At 46.1% G+C, this 24,601-nt stretch overlaps 2 protein-coding genes across 3 annotated transcripts; one reads left to right on the forward strand and one right to left on the reverse strand.

The window, feature by feature from the left end:
* Positions 1–3,863: 3,863 nt before the first annotated feature.
* NEURL2 (neuralized E3 ubiquitin protein ligase 2) lies at positions 3,864–10,420 on the forward strand. Its single transcript, XM_069951506.1, has 2 exons — positions 3,864–5,371; positions 9,796–10,420. The coding sequence occupies exons 1-2, from the start codon at positions 4,690–4,692 to the stop codon at positions 9,909–9,911; spliced, it is 798 nt and encodes a 265-aa protein (XP_069807607.1). The 5' UTR covers positions 3,864–4,689; the 3' UTR covers positions 9,912–10,420.
* A 4,701-nt stretch (positions 10,421–15,121) lies between these two features.
* Positions 15,122–19,226, reverse strand: ZSWIM1 (zinc finger SWIM-type containing 1). 2 transcript variants are annotated; one of them, XM_069952767.1, is made up of 2 exons: positions 19,080–19,226; positions 15,122–16,950 (listed from the first exon to the last, which is right to left on the reverse strand). In XM_069952767.1, the coding sequence occupies exon 2, from the start codon at positions 16,904–16,906 to the stop codon at positions 15,488–15,490; it is 1,419 nt and encodes a 472-aa protein (XP_069808868.1). In that variant the 5' UTR covers positions 16,907–16,950; positions 19,080–19,226; the 3' UTR covers positions 15,122–15,487. The 2 variants fall into 2 exon arrangements, with proteins under 2 accessions (XP_069808868.1, XP_069808869.1); XM_069952768.1 differs by having other exon boundaries at positions 19,119–19,225.
* Between the last annotated feature and the right edge of the window lie 5,375 nt (positions 19,227–24,601).

The raw sequence follows: 24,601 nt of genomic DNA on the forward strand, positions 1-24,601 counted from the left end.
TACATCTTGGCAACTATACAGCATGTGGTATGTTGTATAATGTAGAGATTGCTGTGTTATATGTATAATATCTGTAATCGTTTATTGTGTGCTGCTTCTTAGCCGACACTGCTGCATTGTATGTATGTTAAAAACAATTGGTTGTCAATAAAGCTATTTCAGTAAAAAAAAAGAAAAAATTGTTATTGTCCAATGGCGAAATGTTATGGCCAACTACCACAATCAGTGGAGCCGTAAGGTCTTGAGGCGTCTTCTGAGGGGCAGTTTTCTGCCCATTATTTCCTTCACAGACGCCTGATGGACGGCACAGCTCCCACGGTACATCCCAGTACAACTACTGGTGAGTGTTACTGGTACACACAGGACTGCGGAGGGGACGACAGATTGGAGGAAGGGCCTGGGCAGCGGGAGGGTCAGTATTAGGACCCCCCGCCAGGAGGGTCCACGTAAGGGGGCGGGCCTGGGATGGGAAGGGCGAAGGGAGGGGCTGTGTTAGGGGGCTGGGGCGGGCCTGGGATGGGAAGGGCGAAGGGAGGGGCTGTGTTAGGGGGCTGGGGCGGGCCTGGGATGGGAAGGACGAAGGGAGGGGCTGTGTTAGGGGGCTGGGGCGGGCCTGGGATGGGAAGGACGAAGGGAGGGGCTGTGTTAGGGGGCTGGGGCGGGCCTGGGATGGGAAGGGCGAAGGGAGGGGCTGTGTTAGGGGGCCGGGAAGTGCACAGTTCTAGGTGGGTGTTAGTAGAAGATAGGTAAATTGGATGGGTAATCGGGCTAGGGTGGAGGGGCTCCCTCTCGGTGCCTTCACCTTGACGTGGTGAGGGAGCTTGCGTGCCTTGGTGATACATTGAGCTAAGCTGGCGGGAGTACTACTCCTGGCGGGGTCACCCGTGCCAGACAGGTCAATGAGGAGAGGCCAGACTAAGCAAGGCACCCGGAAGAAAGGGCTGGCATCCTACTTCTGTATCCTGCCACAAAAATCTCTATAGAGAAAAGTGTAGTTCTGGCACATCAGCTGCTGTGGTCAGTCCACAGTCCTGGTCCCTATTGTCTCCACTGCCCTCTTGCTAACTTCCTCCCTCCTTCCCAGCCCTCATACTGACTGCCTCCCTCCTTCACAGCCCTCTTACTGACTGCCTCCCTCCTTCACAGCCCTCATACTGACTGCCTCCCTCCTTCACAGCCCTCTTACTGACTGCCTCCCTCCTTCACAGCCCTCTTACTGACTGCCTCCCTCCTTCACAGCCGTCTTACTGACTGCCTCCCTCCTTCACAGCCGTCTTACTGACTGCCTCCCTCCTTCACAGCCCTCTTACTTACTGCCTCCCTCCTTCCCAATCCTCTTACTAACTGTCTCCCTCCTTTACAGCCCTCTTACTGACTGATTCCCTCCTTCACAGCAGTCTTACTGACTGCCTCCCTCCTTCACAGCCGTCTTACTGACTAATTCCTTCACAGCCCTCTTACTGGCTGCCTCCCTCCTTCACAGCCCTCCTACTGACTGCCTCCCTCCTTCACAGCCGTCTTACTGACTGATTCCCTCCTTCATAGCCCTCTTACTGACTGCCTCCCTCCTTCACAGCCCTCTTACTAACTGCCTCCCTCCTTCACAGCCCTCTTACTGACTGCCTCCCTCCTTCACAGCCGTCTTACTGACTGATTCCCTCCTTCACAGCCTTCTTACTGACTGCCTCCCTCCTTCACAGCCCTCTTACTGACTGCCTCCCTCCTTCACAGCCGTCTTACTGACTGATTCCCTCCTTCACAGCCTTCTTACTGACTGCCTCCCTCCTTCACAGCCGTCTTACTGACTGCCTCCCTCCTTCACAGCCTTCTTACTGACTGCCTCCCTCCTTCACAGCCATCTTACTGACTGATTCCCTCCTTCACAGCCGTCTTACTGACTGCCTCCCTCCTTCACAGTCTTCTTACTTACTGACTGCCTCCCTCCTTTACAGCCCTCTTACTGACTGCCTCCCACCTTCACAGTCCTCTTACTGACTGCCTCCCTCCTTCACAGTCCTCTTATTGACTGCCTCCCTCCTTCACAGCCCTCTTACTGACTGCCTTCCTCCTTCACAGCCCTCTTACTGACTGCCTCCCTCCTTCACAGCCCTCTTACTGACTGCCTCCCTCCTTCACAGCCCTCTTACTGACTGCCTCCCTCCTTCACAGCCGTCTTACTGACTGCCTCCCTCCTTCACAGCCCTCTTACTGACTGCCTCCCTCCTTGACAGCCCTCTTACTGACTGCCTCCCTCCTTCACAGCCCTCTTACTGACTGCCTCCCTCCTTTTCATTCCTATCAATGACTGTCTCCCCCTCTACAGCCCACCTGCTAACTACCTATATATGAGAAGGTGGGGCTGGGGGCATGGGAGCAGTATACCAGGCGGATGCACACAATTGCCTGTGTTTTGCAGTTCAGTGCAAATCTGTTAGAATCACAAGAATTCTCCAAACTCAGATGAGCTCAATCCCGGGGCACTCTGCATTTGACTCCCTGTGGCTGAATAGGATGGATGCAGCCCTAGGGCCTATGGCTGTATCCATGTTTTCCTGGCAGCCCTTGGCTGCATCCACCTTCTCCAGCCACTGGGAGTCAATTGCTGAGAGTTTGGACGAACCTGAACCTACTCTTCTCTCAGCAACCTAATTTATAATAAAGAAACCAGACTGGATCTGAAGATTTCTCTTCTATCAAAAAAATTTAAGGGGTGTTTCACAATAAAATTATTTCATATCAACTTGTGTCAGAAAGTGCCAGAGATTTGTAATTTACTTTTATTAAAAAAAATCTCTTCCAGTACTTATCAGCTGCTGTATGTCCTGCAGGAAGTGGTGTATTCTTTCCAGTCTGGAGAGCAGGAGAGGTTGAGAGGTATTCTAAGGGGATTTGCTACTGCTCTGGATAGTTCCTGTCACGGACAGAGGTGGTAGCAGAGAGCACTGTGTCAGACTGGAAAGAATACACCACTCCCTGCAGGACATACAGCAGCTGATGAATACTTTAAGACTTGAGTTTTTAAAATAGAAGCAATTTACAGATCTGCATAACCTTCTAGTACCAGTTAATTTTTTTCTCATCTCTGGTATACCCCTTTAGGCTAGATTCACACATAATGAACTCAGCGTAAAATCCGCTGTGGATACCCCTCCTGTGTGATTACATACTCGCAGCAGGATTGTAATCCCCTGTGAGTATGTAAGGGCCGGCCACATTAACCCCCACCGTCTGGAAGATACTTTACCTGCTCCATGATCCGGCTGCATCTGAGGCAGCCAATCAGTGCGCGGCCCCACCGAAGTCACTGATTGGCTGAGCGGGACCTCTGGGGGCCTCAGATGTGGCCGGATCGTGAAGCAGGTAAAGTATCTTCCTGGCGACAGGGGGTAATGGGGCAGGCACCTACATAGTCGGAGTGAGATGACAATCCCGCTGCGAGTATGTTATCACATTGGAAATAAAAAGAGAGGTATCCGCAGCGGATTTCGCCTGAATCTAGCCTTAAAGGGGTTATCTAGCGCTACAAAAACATGTCCACTTTTCCCCCTACTGTTGTCTCCAGGTCAGGTGTGGTTTGCATTAAAGTGACTGTACCACCAGGCCCAGGCAGAAGCACTGGAGGCGGGCCGACCCACCCTTAGTGGGAGGAAACCCTGGTCCCTTAATGATAGGGTTCCATTGATTCTAATGGAGTCACGTCATGGAGGGGCTGGAGTTTCCTCCCACTAAGGGTGGGGTCTGCCCAAATCCAGTGCTTCAGCCTGGGCCTGGTGGTACAGTCACTTTAAGCTCCATTTACTTCAATGGAACAGAGTTTAAAAACCCCACCCAAACTGGAGACAACAGTAGGGGGAAAGTGGCCATGTTTTTGTAGCGCTGGATAACCCCTTTAAGGTTGCTAGACTCAGCCTAAAGTTACTCACAGTCAGGTTAGTACAAACAGGTGTGATACAGATGTGAAAATGTGATTATGTTACACTCGCCTAAGGGTGGACTGGGGCGTTTATACAACTTTTTTTCTTTAACTGTAATTCCTCAAAATTGTGTGTGTGATACGACTGTGGAATCGGAGTGCTCCCTTAGGGCAGGACTGTGTGTGTGTGATATGACTGTGGAGTCAGAGTGTCCCTTTAGGGCAGGACTGTGTGTGTGATATGACTGTGGAATCGGAGTGTCCCTTTAGGGCAGGACTGTGTGTGTGTGATATGACTGTGGAGTCGGAGTGTCCCTTTAGGGCAGGAGTGTGTGTGTGTGATATGACTGTGGAGTCGGAGTGCCCCCTTAGGGCAGGACTGTAGCTCTGTATGAGATCTGTGGCTGAGCTCCATGCTGGCAGTGTGCCATCACCGTGCTGGAGCTGACATCCTTATTATAGTGCAGCCATCACTGATCACTCTGAGGCCTTTGTATTGGTCGGCTCCAGTGTTAGTAGTGGCCAGACGTACCCTAGTACCCCAGCGGATAGATCAGGGTGCGGTGTGATTACTATACAAGTTTCAGCTGTGTCACTGATGGCGTCTACACTACTTGTAATAGGAGATAGGCTAGGTGTTGGGCAGCTCTGCCTCCCCTACATGGCTGTCGGTTTCACCTCGGGCAGCTGTCTCCGGACACATCACCCAGACAGGCTACAGACTTTTTAAAAATAGCATCAGGCTTCATGTCATCTGAGCTATCCGTGCTGGAGCAATGGCCGTGCAGTGCCAGCCATATACAAGCTTCCACAGAATACATGGCACCAACGTCCGTATCGACCCTTCGGGTACTCAAGCTACCCGAGTGGAAAGCTTCGCTAATGGCATCTGCTTCAGTCGAGAACCTCTGGAACCCGGGCAGCTGTTCTTGGTGGAGATTGAAGAGAAAGAATTTGGCTGGTGTGGTCACCTAAGGGTCGGCCTTATGGCCCGAGACCCTCGCAGCTTGCAGATAGTACCCGAGTATTCCCTACCGGACCTTGTCAACCAAGGGGATAGCTGGATATTCGCCATCACTCGGAACCATAACAGGGTGGTGGCGGATGAAGAAGAGAATGCGTCCAGCTCACGCAAAGACCTGGCGGAGCCTTATCTGAAAGTGGGCAAGTATAAGATCCCTCGTGACAAGCTGATAGCGCGGAGTAAGCCGGGGCGCTACAGCCATATCCTGGATGATTTGTACAAAACCAATATCCTGCCGCCTACTGCCCGCAGAAGCCGGATCGGGGTGTTGTACGAGCCCCAGGCGGATGGCACTCGTCATATGCACATCATCATTAATGGAGAAGACATGGGCGCCAGCGCACGCGGGATCCCAGCAAATCAACCGTTATACGCTGTGGTCGACGTCTTTGCCTCCACCAAGAGCGTCCGAGTGATCCAGCTAGAATACGGATGTAGGTATCATGTTCAGACGTCTGCGGGTGGGGGCACAAGCTTCTGTACACTGGGGGTGGGGGGTGGCACAGGCTTCCGTACACAGGGGGGGGGGGTCTCCTAGTAAGACAGAGCAGTTATCCGGCAGACATTCCTAATACCCCTATTCCACGGAACGATTATCGTTCATAAACTCGCTCCAACGACCGCTCGTTAACGATCACTAAATGATTTTTTTCAGCGAACGATAACACATAACGTGAACGATACATGTAGTGTAACGATTATTTTGCGGTCGTTACATGGTCGTTTAAAACGTTCGCCCGGGGTGATCATGACCATACGACACACCTACTTTTTTTCCTATTCTAACATTTCTAATTTTACGAACCGATAAGCGAATTATCTTTCAAAGACCAACGACTTTTTTTCGACATGCTGAAAAACAATTCTGAACAACAGTATAACGATTTCGCCTTTGTCGTTCGCTCATTTACACCAATTCCACGAAGCGATTATTGTTAACGAGCGGTCGTTGGAGCGAGTTTATGAACGATAATCGTTCTGTGGAATAGGGCCTTAACACTAGCCTGCAGCTGCTGTCTATACTATATATATATATATATATATATATATATATATATATATATATATATATATATATATATATACAGTGGTGCCTTGGATTACGAGCATAATTCGTTCCGGGACCCTGCTTGTAACACAAATCCACTCTTAGGCTGGGTTCACACACAGTTTATTTCAGGATGTATTTGGTCCTCATGTCAGGTCCTCATAGCAACCAAAACCAGGAGTGGATTAAAAACACAGAAAGGATCTGTTCACACAATGTTGAAATTGAGTGGATGGCCGCCATATAACAGTAAATAACGGCCATTATTTCAATATAACAGCCGTTGTTCTAAAATAACAGCAAATATTTGCCATTATATGGCGGCCATCCACTCAATTACAACATTATGTAAACAGAGCCTTTTTGGACTTTTAATCCACTCCTGGTTTTGGTTGCTATGAGGACCCGACATGAGGACCAAATACTGCCTGAAATATACTGTGTGTGAACCCAGCCTTAAACCAAACCAAATTTTCCCATAAGAAATCATAAAAAAATACTGAAAAATTGGTTCCCCACCCCCCAAAATTCTTAATAATATGTAAAATGACGGAAACAAACATTTAGAAACAGCGGAATATGTGATATTATAAGTTACAGTACAGTATAGAAATCAGCATGTGGTGTATAATGTATAGTAAGAGCATAAACCTGATAACACAGCAGCAGTTTGTAGATACAGGATGGAACTGCAGATCCCCATAATGCAGTAGCGTAGTACAACAGGCTAGAATAGAGAAGCAGGGCTGCTGTCAGTGGTCTGTGTGGTCACATGACAGCAATGGGGAAGGGGGGTTGTATTCAGCATGGACCAATCAGGAAGTGAGAATCACAGAACTGTGCAGGAGGACAGAGACAGAAACTTCATATACAGCAGTGTGAATGTCTGAGTGTAAGTGCAGGCACATTATAGCAGCAGCAGTGTGAATAGCTGAGTATGAGTGCAGGCACATAGCAGCAGCAGTGTGAATAGCTGAGTGTAAGTGCAGGCACATTATAACAGCAGTGTGTATAGCTGAGTGTAAGTGCAGGCACATTATAACAGCAGTGTGTATAGCTGATAGGACTGAAAGAGACTGCAGGGAGCATGAAGGAATGAGCAGGGCAGATGTGGGCACATACATGCAGCACTCTCTGTCCGGGAAGAGAGGGGTTACAGCTATGAAGAGATTACCTCCACTGTCCTGTCCCCTGATGCAAGCCCCAGCCTGAAGTGGATCTGCTATGATTTGGAAGATGAGGGAGATTTCCTGGGTCAGAGTACAGGGCTGTAGACCCCGCTATGCAGACCATACCCCTCCCCCACTCCCCCTCCCACCCAGTACAGTGAGCTCTTAAACCAAAGCAATGCTCTCTAACCAAGTTACAATTTAAAAAAACTGAGCTCTTCTTGCAAAGCGCTCTCAATCCAAGTTACTCTTAAAGCGACTCTGTACCCACAATCTGACCTCCCCAAACCACTTGTACCTTCAGATAGCTGCTTTTAATCCAAGATCTGTCCTGGGGTCCGTTCGGCAGGTGATGCAGTTATTGTCATAAAAACAACTTTTAATCCGGCAGCGCTGTCTCTAACGGCTGGGGCTTACATTTGTATATGCATTAGGCTGGCACCACCTCTCCGTCCTTCCTCCCCACCCTCCTCATCTTTAGGAATGATCCAGGAACATTTACTGCTGTTTGAGCTTTGCACAGGTGTATTAACAATCCAGCCCATGTGACGGGCTGCCACAGGTGGGGAATAGGAAGCAATCTGCCTGGAGTATTCCTAAAGATGAGGAGGGTGGGGAGGAAGGACAGAGAGGTGGTGCCAGCCTAATGCATATACAAATGTAAGCCCCAGCCGTTAGACACAGCGCTGCCGGATTACCGACTCGCAGCGTTAATAACGCTGCGAGTTGGCTAGGTCCTGGCAGATCACTTTCACTACATACACACAGCGGTCTGAACGACCGCTGCGTATATGTAATTCTGCCGGCCGCTTAACCCCTTCAGCTCCCGCCCGGCTGTATACATTACCTCTCCTCGCTGCACGGGGTCCCGGCGTTCTGCTCTCCCACCCGGCCAATCAGTGGCTGCGGCAGGGCAAGAAACTGATTGGCCGGGCGGGAGAGCAGTACACTATGACCCCGTGCAGCGAGGACAGGTAATGTATACAGTGGGGCGGGAGCTGAAGGGGTTAAGCGTCCGGCAGAATTACATACACGCAGCGGTCGTTCAGAAAGTGATCTGCCAGGACCTAGCCGACTCGCAGGGTTATTAACGCTGCGAGTCGGTACGTGTGAAGCTACCCTAAAAGTTGTTTTTAGGACAATAACTGCATCCCCTGCCGAACGGACCCCAGGACAGATCTTGGATTAAAAGCAGCTATCTGACGGTACAAGTGGTTTGGGGGGTCAGATTGTGGGTACAGAGTCGCTTTAAACCAAGGTCCCACTGTATATACTCTGCTATACATTCTCAGCATATGGGATAGCCGGTGGAGACACAGCATTTTCTATGTCTTTAGCCATGTAATTTCAGGAATTACGTACCTGCCCTAGATTTCACAGGGACTAGCTGAAACATATAATTTATATAATCTACATATACTGTCAGGTTAGGAATCCTTCAAAGAAGGCAGAAACTCTCAGCTTTTGTCTTCAGGCGGAGGAATCCCAAAAGCCCCTCACCCAGCACATTAGCAAGGCATAGGGGTACAGGATTACTATATTTATTATAGGTCTAATTGCACGGGGTATTACTATATTTATTAGGGGTATAAGGGCATAGGGGTAATATATTTATAAGGGGGTTAAGGAAATAGGGGTATTACTATATTTATTAGGAGTAGAAGGACATTGCGGTATTACTATATTTATTAGGGGTATAAGGGTAGAGGGGTACAGTATTACTATATTTATTAGGGGTATAGGGGTACAGTATTACTATATTAGGGGTATAAGGGTACAGTATTACTATATTTATTAGGGGTATAAGGGTATAGGGGTACAGTATTACTATATTAGGGGTATAAGGACATAGGGGTACAGTATTACTATATTAGGGGTATAAGGGTAGAGGGGTACAGTATTACTATATTTATTAGGGGTATAGGGGTACAGTATTACTATATTTATTAGGGGTATAGGGGTACAGTATTACTATATTTATTAGGGGTATAGGGGTACAGTATTACTATATTTATTAGGGGTATAAGGGTATAGGGGTACAGTATTACTATATTAGGGGTATAAGGACATAGGGGTACAGTATTACTATATTTATTAGGGGTATAAGGGTAGAGGGGTACAGTATTACTATATTTATTAGGGGTATAGGGGTACAGTATTACTATATTTATTAGGGGTATAAGGACATAGGGGTACAGTATTACTATATTAGGGGTATAAGGACATAGGGGTACAGTATTACTATATTTATTAGGGGTATAAGGGTACAGTATTACTATATTTATTAGGGGTATAGGGGTACAGTATTACTATATTTATTAGGGGTATAAGGGTATAGGGGTACAGTTTTGGAAAAAAGCCAATGGGACTGAGCTGCAGTACCAGACATGGCCTGTGGACTGTAGTGGTGCAGTTTCTGAAAAGTTTTCTTTTTAATATTTTCATATTTTCTCTTTACCAGCATTGTAAGACACCCGAGAATAATCGAATCCGCCCGACTGAATATCATATAGGACAGTATACACAATTACTCATTTCCATGTGGCTGAAAGCCTTACACCATGGCAGATGTGTGTGTGATGACTGAGCCGGGGTATATGGCATAATGATTATAATGCAGACGTCTTATTTTTCCTCTCAGTTCCTTCCCTGCAGACCTTGTGCCGCTTAGTTATCCAGAAGCACGTCATCCATAGACTGGCAATAGACTGGCTGGATTTACCGCAGCTACTGAAGAATTTCTGCAAGTTCGAGTGATGAAACCAATGTCCGTCTTTGAGGAAACAGATGAGTTTACAAGACATAATACAACATGGCAAAGGTGTACCGAACAGAATCCAGCAAGAATGCCCTCCAGTCCGTACGCCTGGGCGCCATATGTGACAGCCACCAATATGAGGCAAACCGAGGCCTAAGGCAGAATACTCTACTCTGGACTATCTAGTGCAACCAGAGCTAAGGGATGTGTACTTACTACAACCCAAACCAACCCTATGGTGGTTGACATCTCTGAAAACCATGCATACTAATGTTAACAAACCCAAGGACTTTTAGTGCACAGTCAGCAGCAGTAGTCACAGGGCTGAGTAGTGCTGTGTGACTATAGAGAATCCCTTGAAGCTGTTATAGGGGCTGGGGCTGTATAGTCTTCTGATGCAGGACAGGAAGCAGAACACAAACAGACTGGCTGTTCAGCTTCCTGTCACAGGACACTAGAAGCCTGGAGTAACCACTGGACAAATTAGGGGAAATTTATCAAACTGGTGTAAAGTAGAATTGTCTCAGTCACCCCTAGCAACCAATCAGATTCCACTTTTCATTCCTCACAGATTCTTTGAAAAATGAAAGATGGAATCTGATTGGTTGCTAGGGGCAACTAAGACAATTCTACTTTACACCAGTTTTATATATCTTCCCCTTTTGTATTTAGTCTCTAGACCACCTTGGATATGACTATTAAGCTAGATTCACAAGTGGAAGATTTTGTTGCAGAAATTGCTGTGACTAAACATCGATTCTACGTTGTTTTGTGGCAAGCACATAGCTTTCCATTTAGATTAGACGTCCCTGCAACATGTGAATTCACACTTAACCTCCATAGGGAGAGTCTGGAGGCTTAAAGGGGTTGTCCAGCAAAAACCTTTTTCTTTCAAATCAACTGGTATCAGAAAGTTATACAGATTTGTAATTTACCACTATTAAAAAATCTCAATTCTTCCCATACTTATCAGCTGCTGTAAGTCCTACAGGAAATGTTTTATTTTCAGTCTGACACAGTGCTCTCTACTGACATCTCTGGTTAAGACAGGAACTGTCCAGAGCAGGAGAGGTTTTCTATGGGGATTCAAAGAAAACCGAGACAAAGTTCCTGTCTCGGCCAGAGTTGTCAGCAGAGAGCGTTGTGTCAGACTGGAAATAAAACAACACTTCCTGCATAACATACAGCAGCTAATAGGTATGCGAAGACATAAGATTTTTTAATAGAAGTAAATTACAAATCTATATAACATTCTGACGCCAGTTGATTTATAAGAAAAAGTTTTTCGCTGGACAACCCCTTAACCCTTTGAGGACCAGGCCCAAAATGACCCAGTGGACCACGCAAATTTTGATCTTAGTGTTTTCGTTTTTCCCTCCTCCTCTTCTAAGAGCTCTAGCACTCTCAGTTTTCTATCTACAAGCCATGTAAGTGCTTGTTTTTACAGGAATAGTTGTACTTTGTAATGACGTCATTCATTTTACCATAACATGTATGATGGAATTCCAAATATATTATTTATGAAGATATAAATAGGTGAAATCGTAAATAAGAATGCAATATGGTAACGTTTGGGGGGTTCCTGTGTCTATGTAATGCACTATATGGTAACAGCGACATGACACTATTATTCTATAGGTCAGTCCGAACACAACCATATGCAGGTTACACAGATTCTCTAATGTTATATATTTTTTTTTTATGAAATCCTTTTTTTTGGCAATTAAATATTAATAAAATGGGCCTATTATGACGCTTATAACGGTTTTATTTTTTCACCTACGGGGCTGTATGGGGTGTCATTTTTTCCGCCATGAACTCTAGTTTTTATTAATACCATATTTGTGAAGATCGGACGTTTTGATCACTTTTTATTGATTTTTTTTAATATATAATGTAACATAAAATCGGTAATCTGCGCACTTTTTCCCCTCTTTTCGTGTACGCCGTTTACCGATCACAATGACGCTTGTTATTTATTAATAGATCGGACAATTACGCACGCTACGGTATATTATATGTTTATTTATTTTTATATGTTTTATTTAAATAATGGGAAAGGGGGGTGATTTAGACTTTTATTGGGGGAGGGGTTTTGGGGTAGAGTAATAGTGTTTTGAACTTTTTTTTTTTTACACTTTTGAAGTCCCTTTGGGGGACTTGTACATACATTACTTTAATTTATACACTGATCATTGCTATGCCATAGGCATAGCATTGATCAGTGTTATCGGCGATCTGCTCATTGAGCCTGCCTGTGCAGGCTCAGTGTAGCAGATCGCCGATCGGACCGCACGGAGGCAGGTAAGAGACCTCCGGCAGTCCGTTTCAACGATCGGGACCCCCGCAGTCACACTGCGGGGGTCCCGATCGGTAAGTGACAGGGGACTCCCCCTGTCACTTACACTTAAACGCCGCAGTCGTGCCGCGATCGCGGCGTTTAAGGGGTTAATGACACGCGGCAGCGCGATCGCTGCAGCGTGTCATTACCGGTGAGGTCCCGGCTGCTGTTTGCAGCCGGCCCCCACCTGCTATGAAGCGCGCTCCGCTCCGGAGCACGCTTCATAGCGGAAGAAACACCCAGGACGTAAGGTTACGTCATGGGTCGTCTGGGGACAGACTTCCAAGACGTAACCCTACGTCCAGGGTCGTCTAGGGGTTAAACATTGTTTACTTATGGACTGAGGCACATTAAAATAAAAAAATAAGTAATACTCATTTTCCCTGATCCCCTGCAGCTTCAGCTCTCCGCCTCTCAGTCCCCATTGTCACTGCTACGTGTTTGTTCCTATTACTGGGTGTCTCAGCAGGACTTGCCCTCTCAGCCAGTCACTGACTGAGGAAGGACACCACTACCTTAACCCAAAAAAAAGGTAGTGACAAATGGGGATTGGGGTGCATGACAGCAACAGCTAGGCGGGATAGGGGGAGGTTAGTGTGACTTATTTTTTATTTAAAGTGCCTCCAGATATATATTTCATATATCCACTGACCTCTCCACTAAAATCACTACTGCCATAGACCCACAAGGTTGGTTATCAATCATCACCAGACACATTTGAATACAGTTGGTGTAGGCAGGGTCTGACTAGGCCTATGGACACATTTGGCACATGCAGATTGTATAGGGACCCTGCCCAGCACATATACCAAGTGAGAAACAAAAAAAAAAGTGTTACCAGACCCTTATAGCCACACAAAGGAGTAAAAGCCCGATTAACTTGGTTATCTATCTAAAAGCCATGTCTTATGCGCAGTGATGCTTCCCTGCCAGGATTACCTATGGGATAAGAGTTGTTATAACCAACCATTGTGATGCCTTTTTTTTTTTTACACTTTTTAGAATGGTTGAAATTACGAATTATTATGGAATATTTAAGTATAAATGCTCTTTTTGTTACAAAATTCAGAAATTTAATAAAAATGCACTGAAACACAGTCACGTTTCATCTAAAACAAAGAAAAAGTTTTAGTATCAAAATGCATTGAAGCAAAGTAGTACCCTAAAAGTTGTGATGATGTCATAGGTGTGTATCTGTGCCCCCTGTGAGGCCTAGGCATGAAGGGAACAGACTGGCCTTAATAACTTGTATTGCCAAACAATAACTTTTTCCCCCTCATTACATAAAAAGGACCAAAAACTGGATTCTACTCCATTTAACTAAAATACTGCTCTTTGTGCACATTCTAATTAAAGGAAAACTCCAGTCAATAGTAAAAAAAAAAAACGGAGAGCCAGGAGACTTGGAAACATGATAATGAAGTGATACTTACCTGTTCCAGTGTCCGCACTTACTATCACCCTCCAGTCTCCTGTATCTCCCGGTTCTGTGACGTCACAGCCCTGTTCAGCCAGTCAATGACCGAGGAGGGAGACCCCTTCAATCACTGACTGGCTGAGCAGTTAGGGTCTGTGGTGTTGTGAAGACACAGTAACCTGCGAGATTCAGGAGACCAGTTTGAGCGGGGATGCTGTGGGTGCAAGGGGACAGGTAAGCATCACTTCATTAATAAGTTCCCACCACCCCGTCCTGTTATTTTACCTTTGCCTAGACTGCACCTTTTCACAGGTGTAATGGCTAAGGTCATAAAATTAAAGCGACTCTGTGCCCACAATCTGTCCCCCCCAAACCGCTTGTACCTTCAGATAGTGGCTTTTAATCCAAGATCTGTCCTGGGGTCCGTTCGGCAGGTGATGCAGTTATTGTCCTGAAAAACAACTTTTAAACTTGCAGCCCTGTGTCAAACTGGCACGGCCTAGAGTGTCTGTGCATTAGGCTGGCACAACCTCTCTGTCCCTCCTCACCGCCCTCCTCATCATAAGGAATGCTCCCAGCCAGGTATTCTCCTACTCCTCACTTGTCTGAACACTGCACAGGAGCCTTAACGATCCAGCCCATGAGCCGTGCTCACACAGGTGATGAATAGTAGAAAATCTGCCTGGAGCATTACTAATAATGAAGAGGGCGGGAAGGAGGGACGGAGAGGTTGTGCCAGCCTAATGCACAGACCCTTTAGGCCACGCCCATTTGGCACAGGGCTGCAAGTTTAAAAGTTGTTTTTTAGAACAATAACTGCATCACCTGCCGAACGGACCCCAGGACAGATCTTGTATTAAAAGCAGCTATCTGACGGTACAAGCTGTTTGAGGGGGGGGGGGCAGATTGTGGGTACAGAGTCACTTTAATATGGCCATAATTTTAGCCATATTTCAGGTTGTAGCCCCCAAAAAATTACCAAAAACTTTGTGAAGAAAAAGGGCCAAAACTTTTTTTGCCTGTAGAAACAATACATTTTTTAGGCTAAGACAGTGTGTGAACATAACCTTATTGTTATTTCTCACAAATACACCAGTGATCATACTTCCGGTCAGAGAATTTTTTTTGTTAATCAGTTTGACACACAGAAATAACTAACCTATTGTTCAAGTCTGGCAAACAATGCAATAATGCCCGATAATCGTTAAACAAGGGCTGCAGGGACATCGTTACCGATGTCCTTGCAGCCCTTGCTTAACTATATACAATACCTATCCACGTTCCAGGGCTGCTGCGGTCTTCTTCTCCCCGGGTCCCGTGCGCTCTAACTTCAGAGTGGCCTGTCAGCTGACAGGCCGCTTAGCCAATCACAGGCTGGAACCGACCTGTGATTGGCCGAGCGGCCTGTCAGCTGACAGGCCACTCTGAAACTAGAGCGCGCAGGACCCGGGGAAAAGAAGACCGCAGCAGCAGCCCTGGAATGTGGATAGGTAATGTATATAGTCAGTCGCCGGCCACGCACCGCTATTACACGTAGCGGTGCGCGGTCGGCGCCCGACCAAAATAGGTCCAAACCTATATCAACGATCAGGCGATGATCGCTGTCATCGGCTGATCGTTGTATTTATTACATGGAGCGATAATCGGCCGAATCAGGCCGATTATCGTTCCGTGTAATAGTACCCTAAGGCCACATGTTCCTCTTTCCATACAAATTCACATAAAGGAAAAAAAGAGTTCTTCAGTAGTTTAACACCATGACATGTAACATATCGAGATTGTATTGTTGACCCCAGTGTTACGGCATACGCCTCATTCTAAAGCTTCACTTGTTCATAGGGCCCAATCCATGCATCTGCCAGTTCTCTTAGAGTATTATAGCGCCGCTCAAAGATCTCATCGCTGCACTCTGCCAATAAGGCCGATATCTGGCCCGTCAAGGAACTAACAAGTAGGTGTTTTTCTGACCCGTCGTTCTCTTCGCCTTTCATGATTTCCAGAGTGTCTGGCGTCACTGGGAGTGCGGCCTCGGGTTCATTGTTCTGCTTCTGCCAGAGTGGGTGGATCATACCTGGCTGTAGGACCTCCTCATTGGCATTGAGCACAGACAAAATGTGGCGACAGGGAAGCTCTGTGCTTTGGTAAAAGCCGCAGGTACAGGTCTTACATTTTCCATATCTAACTTCACTTGGGTTCTCTAGAATCTGAACGCATACTTTGTCTTCATTGGTCCCTACAAGATCTAGGGATTTATGGGTAACTTCTAGTTCATTCTGGCAGAGTCCGAAAGCTGCGGGGTTACAGATATTGTGCAGCGATTCACACATCAAAGCTGCAGCTTCAGGCGTCATCTGGGCCTCCACTTTTGCTTTTTTAGAGGCCTCCCCTTTAGTCTTTATTAATAAAGCTAGTTCTTCAGGACTACAGTTTCGGAGTTCCGGCTGGCTTTTCCCTGCAGTCTGCCCTAAGATAAAAAATATGACAGCATTCATACTGTTCGACACAAAAGGCGACACATTGAAGACTGTGTTCAACCCCCTGCTCAAGGATTCCACCATTTCAAAGTAGCGAGAGCTATCCTCCCATGATCTCCAGCGGTGCAGGGCCCAGATCCGATCGGTCAGCAGCCAGCCTGGTTTTATATCTGACAATACCCCGGGATCCACAAACCTTTGCAGTATGCTGGGGAGATTCTTAAGATTTCTTTCTGTAGCTGAACACATCGTATTCTTCAGAGCGTTAAGGAGGATGAGCTCCGTTTTCTCTGGTAAGAGGAGCTCGTGGATACGCTGCTGGACGTGCATATAGACATGGGAGGCGGAAGGGACCACTTCCACGGATGGAAACGCCTCATGGATGGCGCCAACCTCTGTAAAATCCAGATCGACCAGAAACACTCGAATTGAAGTCCAGCAGGGGTTTAGCTCTTTCATAATGTGAAACATCCCTGTAAGGCCCACGGGGGTTTCATTGCTAGGTACAGCTACGTGGACTATCCTTGTCGCTTCGTACGGAGCGCCGATACGTGGCCCATCTGCTACAAAAGTGTAGAGAGCTCTCCGGTAAGTATTATGGGAGCGGATGATCAGCAGGACTTCAGGGAACTTGCTAAAGACTTCGCTCATCGTGCTGGTCTGGAGGTTGACATAGTCTATACACGACTCTTTGTTGACCTGACATACCACCTTGGAGTTGGCGTCTTCGGCCAAAAGCTTTTGCAAAAACTCGGGATTCATTTTCAATGAGTCACGGTGAGATCTGCCCTCACTGCATGAAGACGCTATAGCAAAATATGAGAAGAAATGAAAGTTAAAGGATAGAAAAACAAGAAAAAATTAAAGGTATTATTACTGAGTCTATGGTATACAACAGCATGTGACTGTGGTGGCCCACGGGCTTGGGTTATCTCAGGGCTACACCTTAGACCACAGGTGTCAGACTCACAGTGCTCCAGCTGTTGTAAAACTACAATTACCATCATGCCTAAAGCTTTTGCTGTCCAGGCATGATGGGAATTGTAGTTTTGCAACGGCTGGAGGGACACGGGTTTGACATCCCTACCTTAGATAACCAAAGCCATTGCTGGCTTTGTATGTGTGTGCATCCATTTTGATCCGTTTTTCTATTGAATTCCATTATTAAAAAAATGGATCCTTTTTTGTAACCCACACAAACATGAAGTCGACTACGGTTTGAGACATTTTTTTTTTTATTATGGAATTTAATGGAAAAATGGATCAAAACGGATGTACAAAAAAAAAAGGAAAAAACAAACAAACAAAAAACGGATTGCAAAAAACGTAGTGTGAACCCAGCCTAACCGCAATTAAAAACCTGAATGTGTGAACACTCCTCTATAGCAAGTTTCCGGCAATCCATGAGCAGCGCTAAGTACCTTCAGTTTCTTTCCTACTGTGATGTTGATGGAGACTGGGACACCCACTGGGACTGGGAATAGCAATAGCCTCATCCCCTGCCTATGTAACATTTCCCCTGTAACCCCAGAACTTATTCTTTAGGGTTTCAGGACCGGTTCAGACTGTGAAGTCGAACATACCCTTTAGGATTGGCCTGGGGACAAAGTTTGTTTTCAAAGAAGTCCGGCAAAATTTTTTATTGAAGTATTGTATTGCCCACAGAAGTTATACAAATCCCCAATATACACTTATTACGGGAAATGCTTATAAAGTGCTTTTTTCCCTGCACTTACTACTGCATCAAGGCTTCACTTCCTGGATAACATGGTGATGTCACTTCCTGGATAACATGGTGATGTCACTTCCTGGATAACATAGTGATGTCACAACCTGGATAACATGGTGATGTCACAACCCGACTCCCAGAGCTGTGCGGGCTGTGGCTGCTGGAGAGGATGATGGCAGAGGGATGCTCAGTGTCCCTCCAGTGCCATGTGTCCCTCAGTGTCCCCCTGCCATCATCCTCTCCAGCAGCCACAGCCCGCACAGCTCTGGGAGTCGGGTTGTGACATCACCATGTTATCCATGAAGTGACATCACCATTTTATCCAGGAAGTGACATCACCATGTTATCCAGGAAGTGACATCACCCTGTTATCCAGGAAGTGACATCACCATGTTATCCAGGAAGTGAAGCCTTGATGCAGTAGTAAGTGCAGGGAAAAAAGCACTTTATAAGCATTTCCCGTAATAAGTGTATATTGGTAATTTGTATAACTTCTGGGGGCAATACAATAATTTAATAAAAATTTTCGGACTTCTCCTTTAAAGGGGTTATCCAGCGCTACAAATACATGGCCACTTTCCCCCTACTGTTGTCTCCAGATTGGGTGGGGTTTTGAAACTTAGTTCCATTGAAGTAAATGGAGCTTAATTCCAAACCGCACCTGAACTGGAGACAACAGTAGGGGAAAAAGAGGCCATGTTTTTGTAGCGCTGGATAACCCCTTTAAAGAGTACTCACCTGCCTGACCCCCTAAAGCTACTGTTCTTACTGCTCCTGGTCCGTGTAGGAAAGGGGCGCTCACTCACTGCTGTGGGTGGTTTTTGTACAAAGAGCACGCCATTACAATCAGGAAGAAGTGATGAGCACTGGGAGCCATTAGAACTGCAGCAGGGGGATCAGGGCAGGTGAGTATTTGTCTTTATTCTTCTAGCAATGGAAAACAGGGATACAGCCCACCACCTAAGCTGTATCCATGTTTTCCAGGCAGGACTTGACAGCATGGTCCCAGGGTGCTGATGGGTTGCTATGACAACTGCTCCTGGGGGGGGGTCACATCTAGCTGCCATATCAGTGACCTGTGAGATAACAGGGGGCTTCTTGTGGCCATAATGAGCCCTATATAAACACAATGGGACGTACAGTACCGCTGTGGGTATGCAGTCCCATATACACACACAGCAGTATACAGGAGGCTACACAGCTCACCCTACACATAGAGCGCCCCCTTCCGCAGGATACAATTACCTCCCCTAGCGGTGGACGCCGCACTTCCGGCATCAAGTTCTGCGCATGCGGCGGTGACGTAAGCAGTCACATGACCGGGCGTCTGAGGAGCAGGCGGAGCTTCCTCCCTGGCCGGATGGTGACACGCCCACTGTGGTGCAAAACTACAAATCCCATCATGCCAGTTCGCTGTCCAGACATGACGGGAATTGTAGTTTTGTAAAAGACCACACAGCACTATAGCTATTCTGCTGATATGGAGCTGGTGCCTCAGGTATAAAACACCTTAAGCTGGTAACAAGCTGTTTTTGGTGTACAAGTCATTGATCATCATCAGGTGCATTGTGGCCATCTTCATGTGACATCATGTCATCTTCTTTGCCTTAGAATCCAGCAGACCTCGCCACCAGCATCATCATGCCCGTCTATTCATGTACAGTAATGTACCTGCTGGTATATTCACTTTAGGGTGCCTTTACACCTACTGGATCTGCAGCGGATCTCACTTCTGCGGATTCGCAGCAAGATCAGCTGCGGATCCAGTATCAATTCCCCCCCTATGATAGCACATACTCGCAGCGGAATTGACATCCCCCTGTGAATATGTGCTTTAAACCCGGGCGGCGGCGGGCTTCAGGATGCGGCCGGGAATGGGGGGATGTGCCAGGGATGGGCTGATGCGGCCAGGGATGGGGGATGCGACGGCGGAGCTGCGGACAGCGGGGGGTTAAAGCACATATTTTATGTGCTATCATAGGGGTGAATGGTATGGTATGGTATGGAATGGTTCTCTGAAATAATCCAAGGCTTTCAGCCCTTCAGCACCATGAGCAACACATTGAACACGTCAAATAGCTTTGATTTCTGATACTACTCTGGTCTTCTTTGATGTATGACATGACCACCTTCTCCATTGGAAAAATGTGGCCCTAATCCAATATGGCGGTCATGTTTCAGACCTAATTGATAGGCCCCCTCACTAGGGCTGGGCGATACACCGTAAAAATACCGACACCATCTCTGGCGTCGGTTAACCAACCTGAAAGAGGTTGTACCATCAGGTACACTTTCTTCAAAATTACACATGAATCTAACGGCGCCGGCAAGGGGAAGCCAGTGCCGCGGTCCTTATTTTGAACCGCGGCCCGGTTCCCGCGTACGTTGCCGTTGTATTCATGGTTCATGGGAGAGGCGGGGATTTCCTCCCTATGGGAACGGCCCGGCCCGTCTCCAGTGCTTCCCCCCTGGTAACCATGAATACAACGCTGTTCAAAAAGGACCGCGGCACCAGCTTCCCCGTGCCGGCGCCATTCAGTTCATGTGTAATTTTAACAAAAAGTGTACCTGATGGTATATCCTCTTTAACTTTGCCAGGACAGTATTTGCGGTATTTCTATGCCCACACCTGAGGTTGGAGCTGTGAGCACTGCATGTGCAGGGACACCGGTGTGTCAGAGCACAGACATCCTGTAGGGGCTATATACCTGTGTATACACGTCCTGTAGTTGCTGTTTACCTGTGTATACACGTCCTTTAGTGTGTACATAGCTGTATACCAGTATATACACGTCCTGCAGTGGCTGTATACCTGTTTATACAGGTCCTGTAGTGGGTAAATAGCTGTATACCTGTATATACACGTCCAGGTTTCTGCCGAGACACCCTAATAATAACCTTGGGTTGCTGCTCAGTGAGTTGCCTTTTTTTCACTCTATTTAAACAAAATATCACCATTTTGGCATGGTCAAGTGGGTGTGGCTTGCGAAAGGGGCGTGTCATAATTATCTTTCAACTATATATCGCCCAGCCCTAGCCCCTCACCCGTTACTTTCTAGGGTAGTCAGATGAGTAATTTTCCCTTTAATTTCTGGCATAAAAGGGGGATCCTGAGACTTCTGACTTCCCCTGTATAAAGAGTTTTTATTGAAATGAAATACGCCACTTTAATAAGTAAAGCTTGAAGAATGTGTACACATTACTGTGAATAGGCTTATAATCCGCGCAATAGAATATGGTCACTATTGTCAGAAGTTTAACAAAAAAAAACATAGAAGTCTGTCACGTGTTAGAACAGATGGTAACTGTAAACCGTACACATTTAATTCAAGTATTTCTCCAGTAGAAGTTTATTTTTTTTTTATAGAAATTTCTTTAAGAAACTTCAGGAATGCAAATTTTTTTATTTTAACAAGTGACTGTAAAAACGTAGGTATGATGTTCCCCCAATTCTGGGTTACACTGGGGGGTGCAGAGGAGTTGTCTTTATCAACCATACTTCAGCTGTAACACAGTAAACAAAAACCGTACCGCACTCCCCTATATAGAATTCGGTGCCAGTGATTGGGGGGGGGGGGGGGTTCCTCAACCCCACTATATGAACATCCAGAAATCACAGTGCTCAAAACTATTGCAAGTGAACAGCTTTTATTCCAGTGTTTTAGTTAAATCGTAACTGTCACTTAAATGTCATTTTTCAGAAATCAGAATCAAGTATGAATAGTACAAGCCATTCTAAGAAACTCTGTAATAGATTTTATTAAGCAAGAGAGTTTCTTCTGTACTCAAAGAGGTGTTTTCCTACCTCCCCCCTCACTTCAGAAGAAGCAGGATTTCTGTGTCCATTATGGCCTATGGAGGGGGGAGGGGCTGAGGGGGGTGAGTGAGCACGGAGAGGAGAAAAGCAGCCCTGTACAAAACATCTTCCTGCAATCTTCTCTCACCAAGCTCCCGGATAATCATTGAACTTTCTGACCTCTGAATCCAGCCTTTTGTGATCCCAGACAGTCTCCAAACTGTACAGCTGCTTCTCTGCTCTTCCTGCTCACTCATCCCCTCGGCCCCTTCCCCCTCCATAGGTTAGAATGGACTCGGCAAACCAGTCTTCACTTTGCTCCTCTGTAATAAAGACGGGTTTGCCTGATAATTAGCAGATAGGAGGTGGGGGAGGCTGGGAAACAGCTTTTTGAGTAAAGAAAGGGGCTTTTTTTTGCCTAATAAAACCTATTACAGAGTTTCCTAAAATTGTTTGTACTACAGTGTGCCAGAATGGCTTGAGGAAGGTCGAAGGCCTAACTGAATAGTGGCCAGTAGCCAGTAGCCTCACACATTTCTCTTTTTTGTGCAATTGCCTAATATTCTGGTTGGATTATGTTAACTGTTCACTTACAATGGTTTTGAGTGCCAGGATTCCTGGATTTCACACAGCTGAATGTCATGGGAATCACCTCCGTGAGTCATCTGCAATGGTTCTCATCAGTGTTGTTGCTAAGAAGCAATGACCTGTTTCCAGGCAAAGAAATCTAAGAAATCTCAAGTTTATATTTGGATGAAAATTATGAAATGTTAAAATGGAATGACATATTCCTGGCAAGTCCGCACATTGCTGCAGGAAGGAGTAAATTTGCCGATGCTGGTTTTCCTGCAGATGCTGAAAATTAAAAAAAAAAAAAAAAAAAAAAAAAAAAATCAATGGGTCTAAAAATTCACAGTGCAGGTCAATTTCTGCAGTGACTGGATGAGTTTTATTAAATGCATACTTTAAAGGGGTATTCCAAGAAAAAAATAACTTGCCCCCTATCCTGTAAGAGATCATTGGGGGTCCGACCTCTGAACCCCCTGGTTTCTGTGTTATGAATAGAGCCGCAGGTATGGTATGCGAACCACATCTCTATTCATTTCTGTGGAGGTGCCAAAAAACAGAGTAAGCCGGAAGAGCGATGTACTCAGCTCTCTCCAGCAGCCTTTTAGGAATGAACAGAGACGCCGGAAAGAGCAGAGTAAGCCGGAAGAAAGCTTACTCAGCTTTCCCTGGCACCTCCATAGCAATGAGTAGAGATGCAGGTCTTGTGCTGTACCCACAGCCCTATTCATAACACAGGCTCGTGCCTAATATGGCTCGTCAAGTTAATATTTTATGCCAATAGAAGGATATGGCATTGCAAAATATGCTATAATCAATCACAGCAGCTGCACGGATGGAGCCTTTAGGGCAACGGACCATTTCGCACACCAGCACATGGGCGCTTCCTTCCGAAGCAAACTTGCCTCCTTCTCCTTATATGCTGCTCTTTTCCTCCCTTTATGGACAGCTCATTGTCTAGGTTACCGACCACCATTCTGCTCTAAAAGCAGTCATCTGGATCGTGTGTATATAGCAATAATACAGATGTATAGAGATATAGGGGGAGATTTATCAAACATGGTGTAAAGTGAAACAGGCCCAGTTGCCCCTAGCAACCAATCAGATTCCACCTTTCATTCCTCACAGACTCTTTGGAAAATGAAAGGTGGAATCGGATTGGTTGCTAGGGGCAACTGAGATAATTCTGCTTTACACCAGTTCGATAAATCTCCCTCATAGAGTATATATAGAAATATGTATACTATAGCTACATATACATCAGCCAGACCACTGCTTTTACAGCAGAGTGGCAGTCAGTAACCTAGACAATGAGCTGTCAGCAATGGGAGGGAAAGAGCAGCGTATCAGGAGAAGGAGGACGGTTTGCGAAATGATTGTATGTCCAAAAATATTTAACTTGACGAGTCCTGCTAGTATAACTATATCAGTTGATTGGAATACCCCTTTAAAAACTTTTGATATTTCCTAAAGACATGTGTAAAATTTTGATTGTCAGGTTCTGGATGGTCAGACTCCAACAGATCGCTGGATAGAACTAACGGGGACCACTAGTAGTTCAAGTAGCATGAAAAAGAGGACAGGTCCCCTTTAAAGTGATTGTACCACCAGGCCAAGGCTTAGGCACGGAGGGCGGGCCGACCCACCCTTAGTGGGAGGAAACCCCCGCCCCCTCTATGATAGGGTTCCATTGATTCTAATGGAGTCACGTCATGGAGGGGCTAGGGTTTCTTCCCACTAAGGGTGGGTCGGCCCGCCTCCAGTGCTTCAGCCTTGGCCTGGTGGTACAATCACTTTAAGGTGAGGTGCATTAACAGCAGTGAGCCACCTGCCACCACTTCCAAGTCATAGAAACTAGTTTAAAGTGTCACTGTCATGAATTTTTTTTTTTTTTTTTGCAGAAATCAATAATCCAGGCGATTTTAAGAAACTTTGTAATTGGGTTTATTAGCCGAAAAATGCATTTTTATCATGAAAAAAAAAGCTCTCCCCCCTGTCTTCATTGTTCTCCTATGGAGAGAGCTAAATAAAAGACCAAAACAGGACAACAAAGAGTTAATCTATAAATACCTCACCCGTTATCTCCTCTGACAGTCACCACTGACCTCTCTGAGCTCTGATTACAGCTGACACCCAGCTCTGTGCCTGTAATCCCTTTGTTCTCAGCTTTCTGCTGTCGGCTAACTCCCTCCTCCCCCTCCCCTCTCTATAGAACAGACTGAGTACGTCTGATGCAACAAGTCACAATTTCCTGATTTTTTTGCAGTGGATGGAAAAGAAGAGGGAGGGGGGGACCTGGAAAAAGGCTTTTTAAATGCAGATAATGGCATATTTGGCTAATAAACTCAATTACAACGTTTTTAAA

This window comes from Dendropsophus ebraccatus, chromosome 14 (assembly GCF_027789765.1).
Source record: "Dendropsophus ebraccatus isolate aDenEbr1 chromosome 14, aDenEbr1.pat, whole genome shotgun sequence".
In the NCBI taxonomy this organism is placed as follows: Eukaryota; Metazoa; Chordata; class Amphibia; order Anura; family Hylidae; genus Dendropsophus; species Dendropsophus ebraccatus.

Bases quoted from the DNA above. Each gene is read 5' to 3' on its own strand.
- NEURL2 (XM_069951506.1), top strand. From the start codon at position 4,690: ATGGCCGTGCAGTGCCAGCCATATACAAGCTTCCACAGAATACATGGC. The intron at 5,372-9,795 runs GTAGGTATCATG...TTTTCCTCTCAG, and splicing joins GATCCAGCTAGAATACGGAT to TTCCTTCCCTGCAGACCTTG.
- ZSWIM1 (XM_069952767.1), bottom strand. From the start codon at position 16,906: ATGAATCCCGAGTTTTTGCAAAAGCTTTTGGCCGAAGACGCCAACTCC.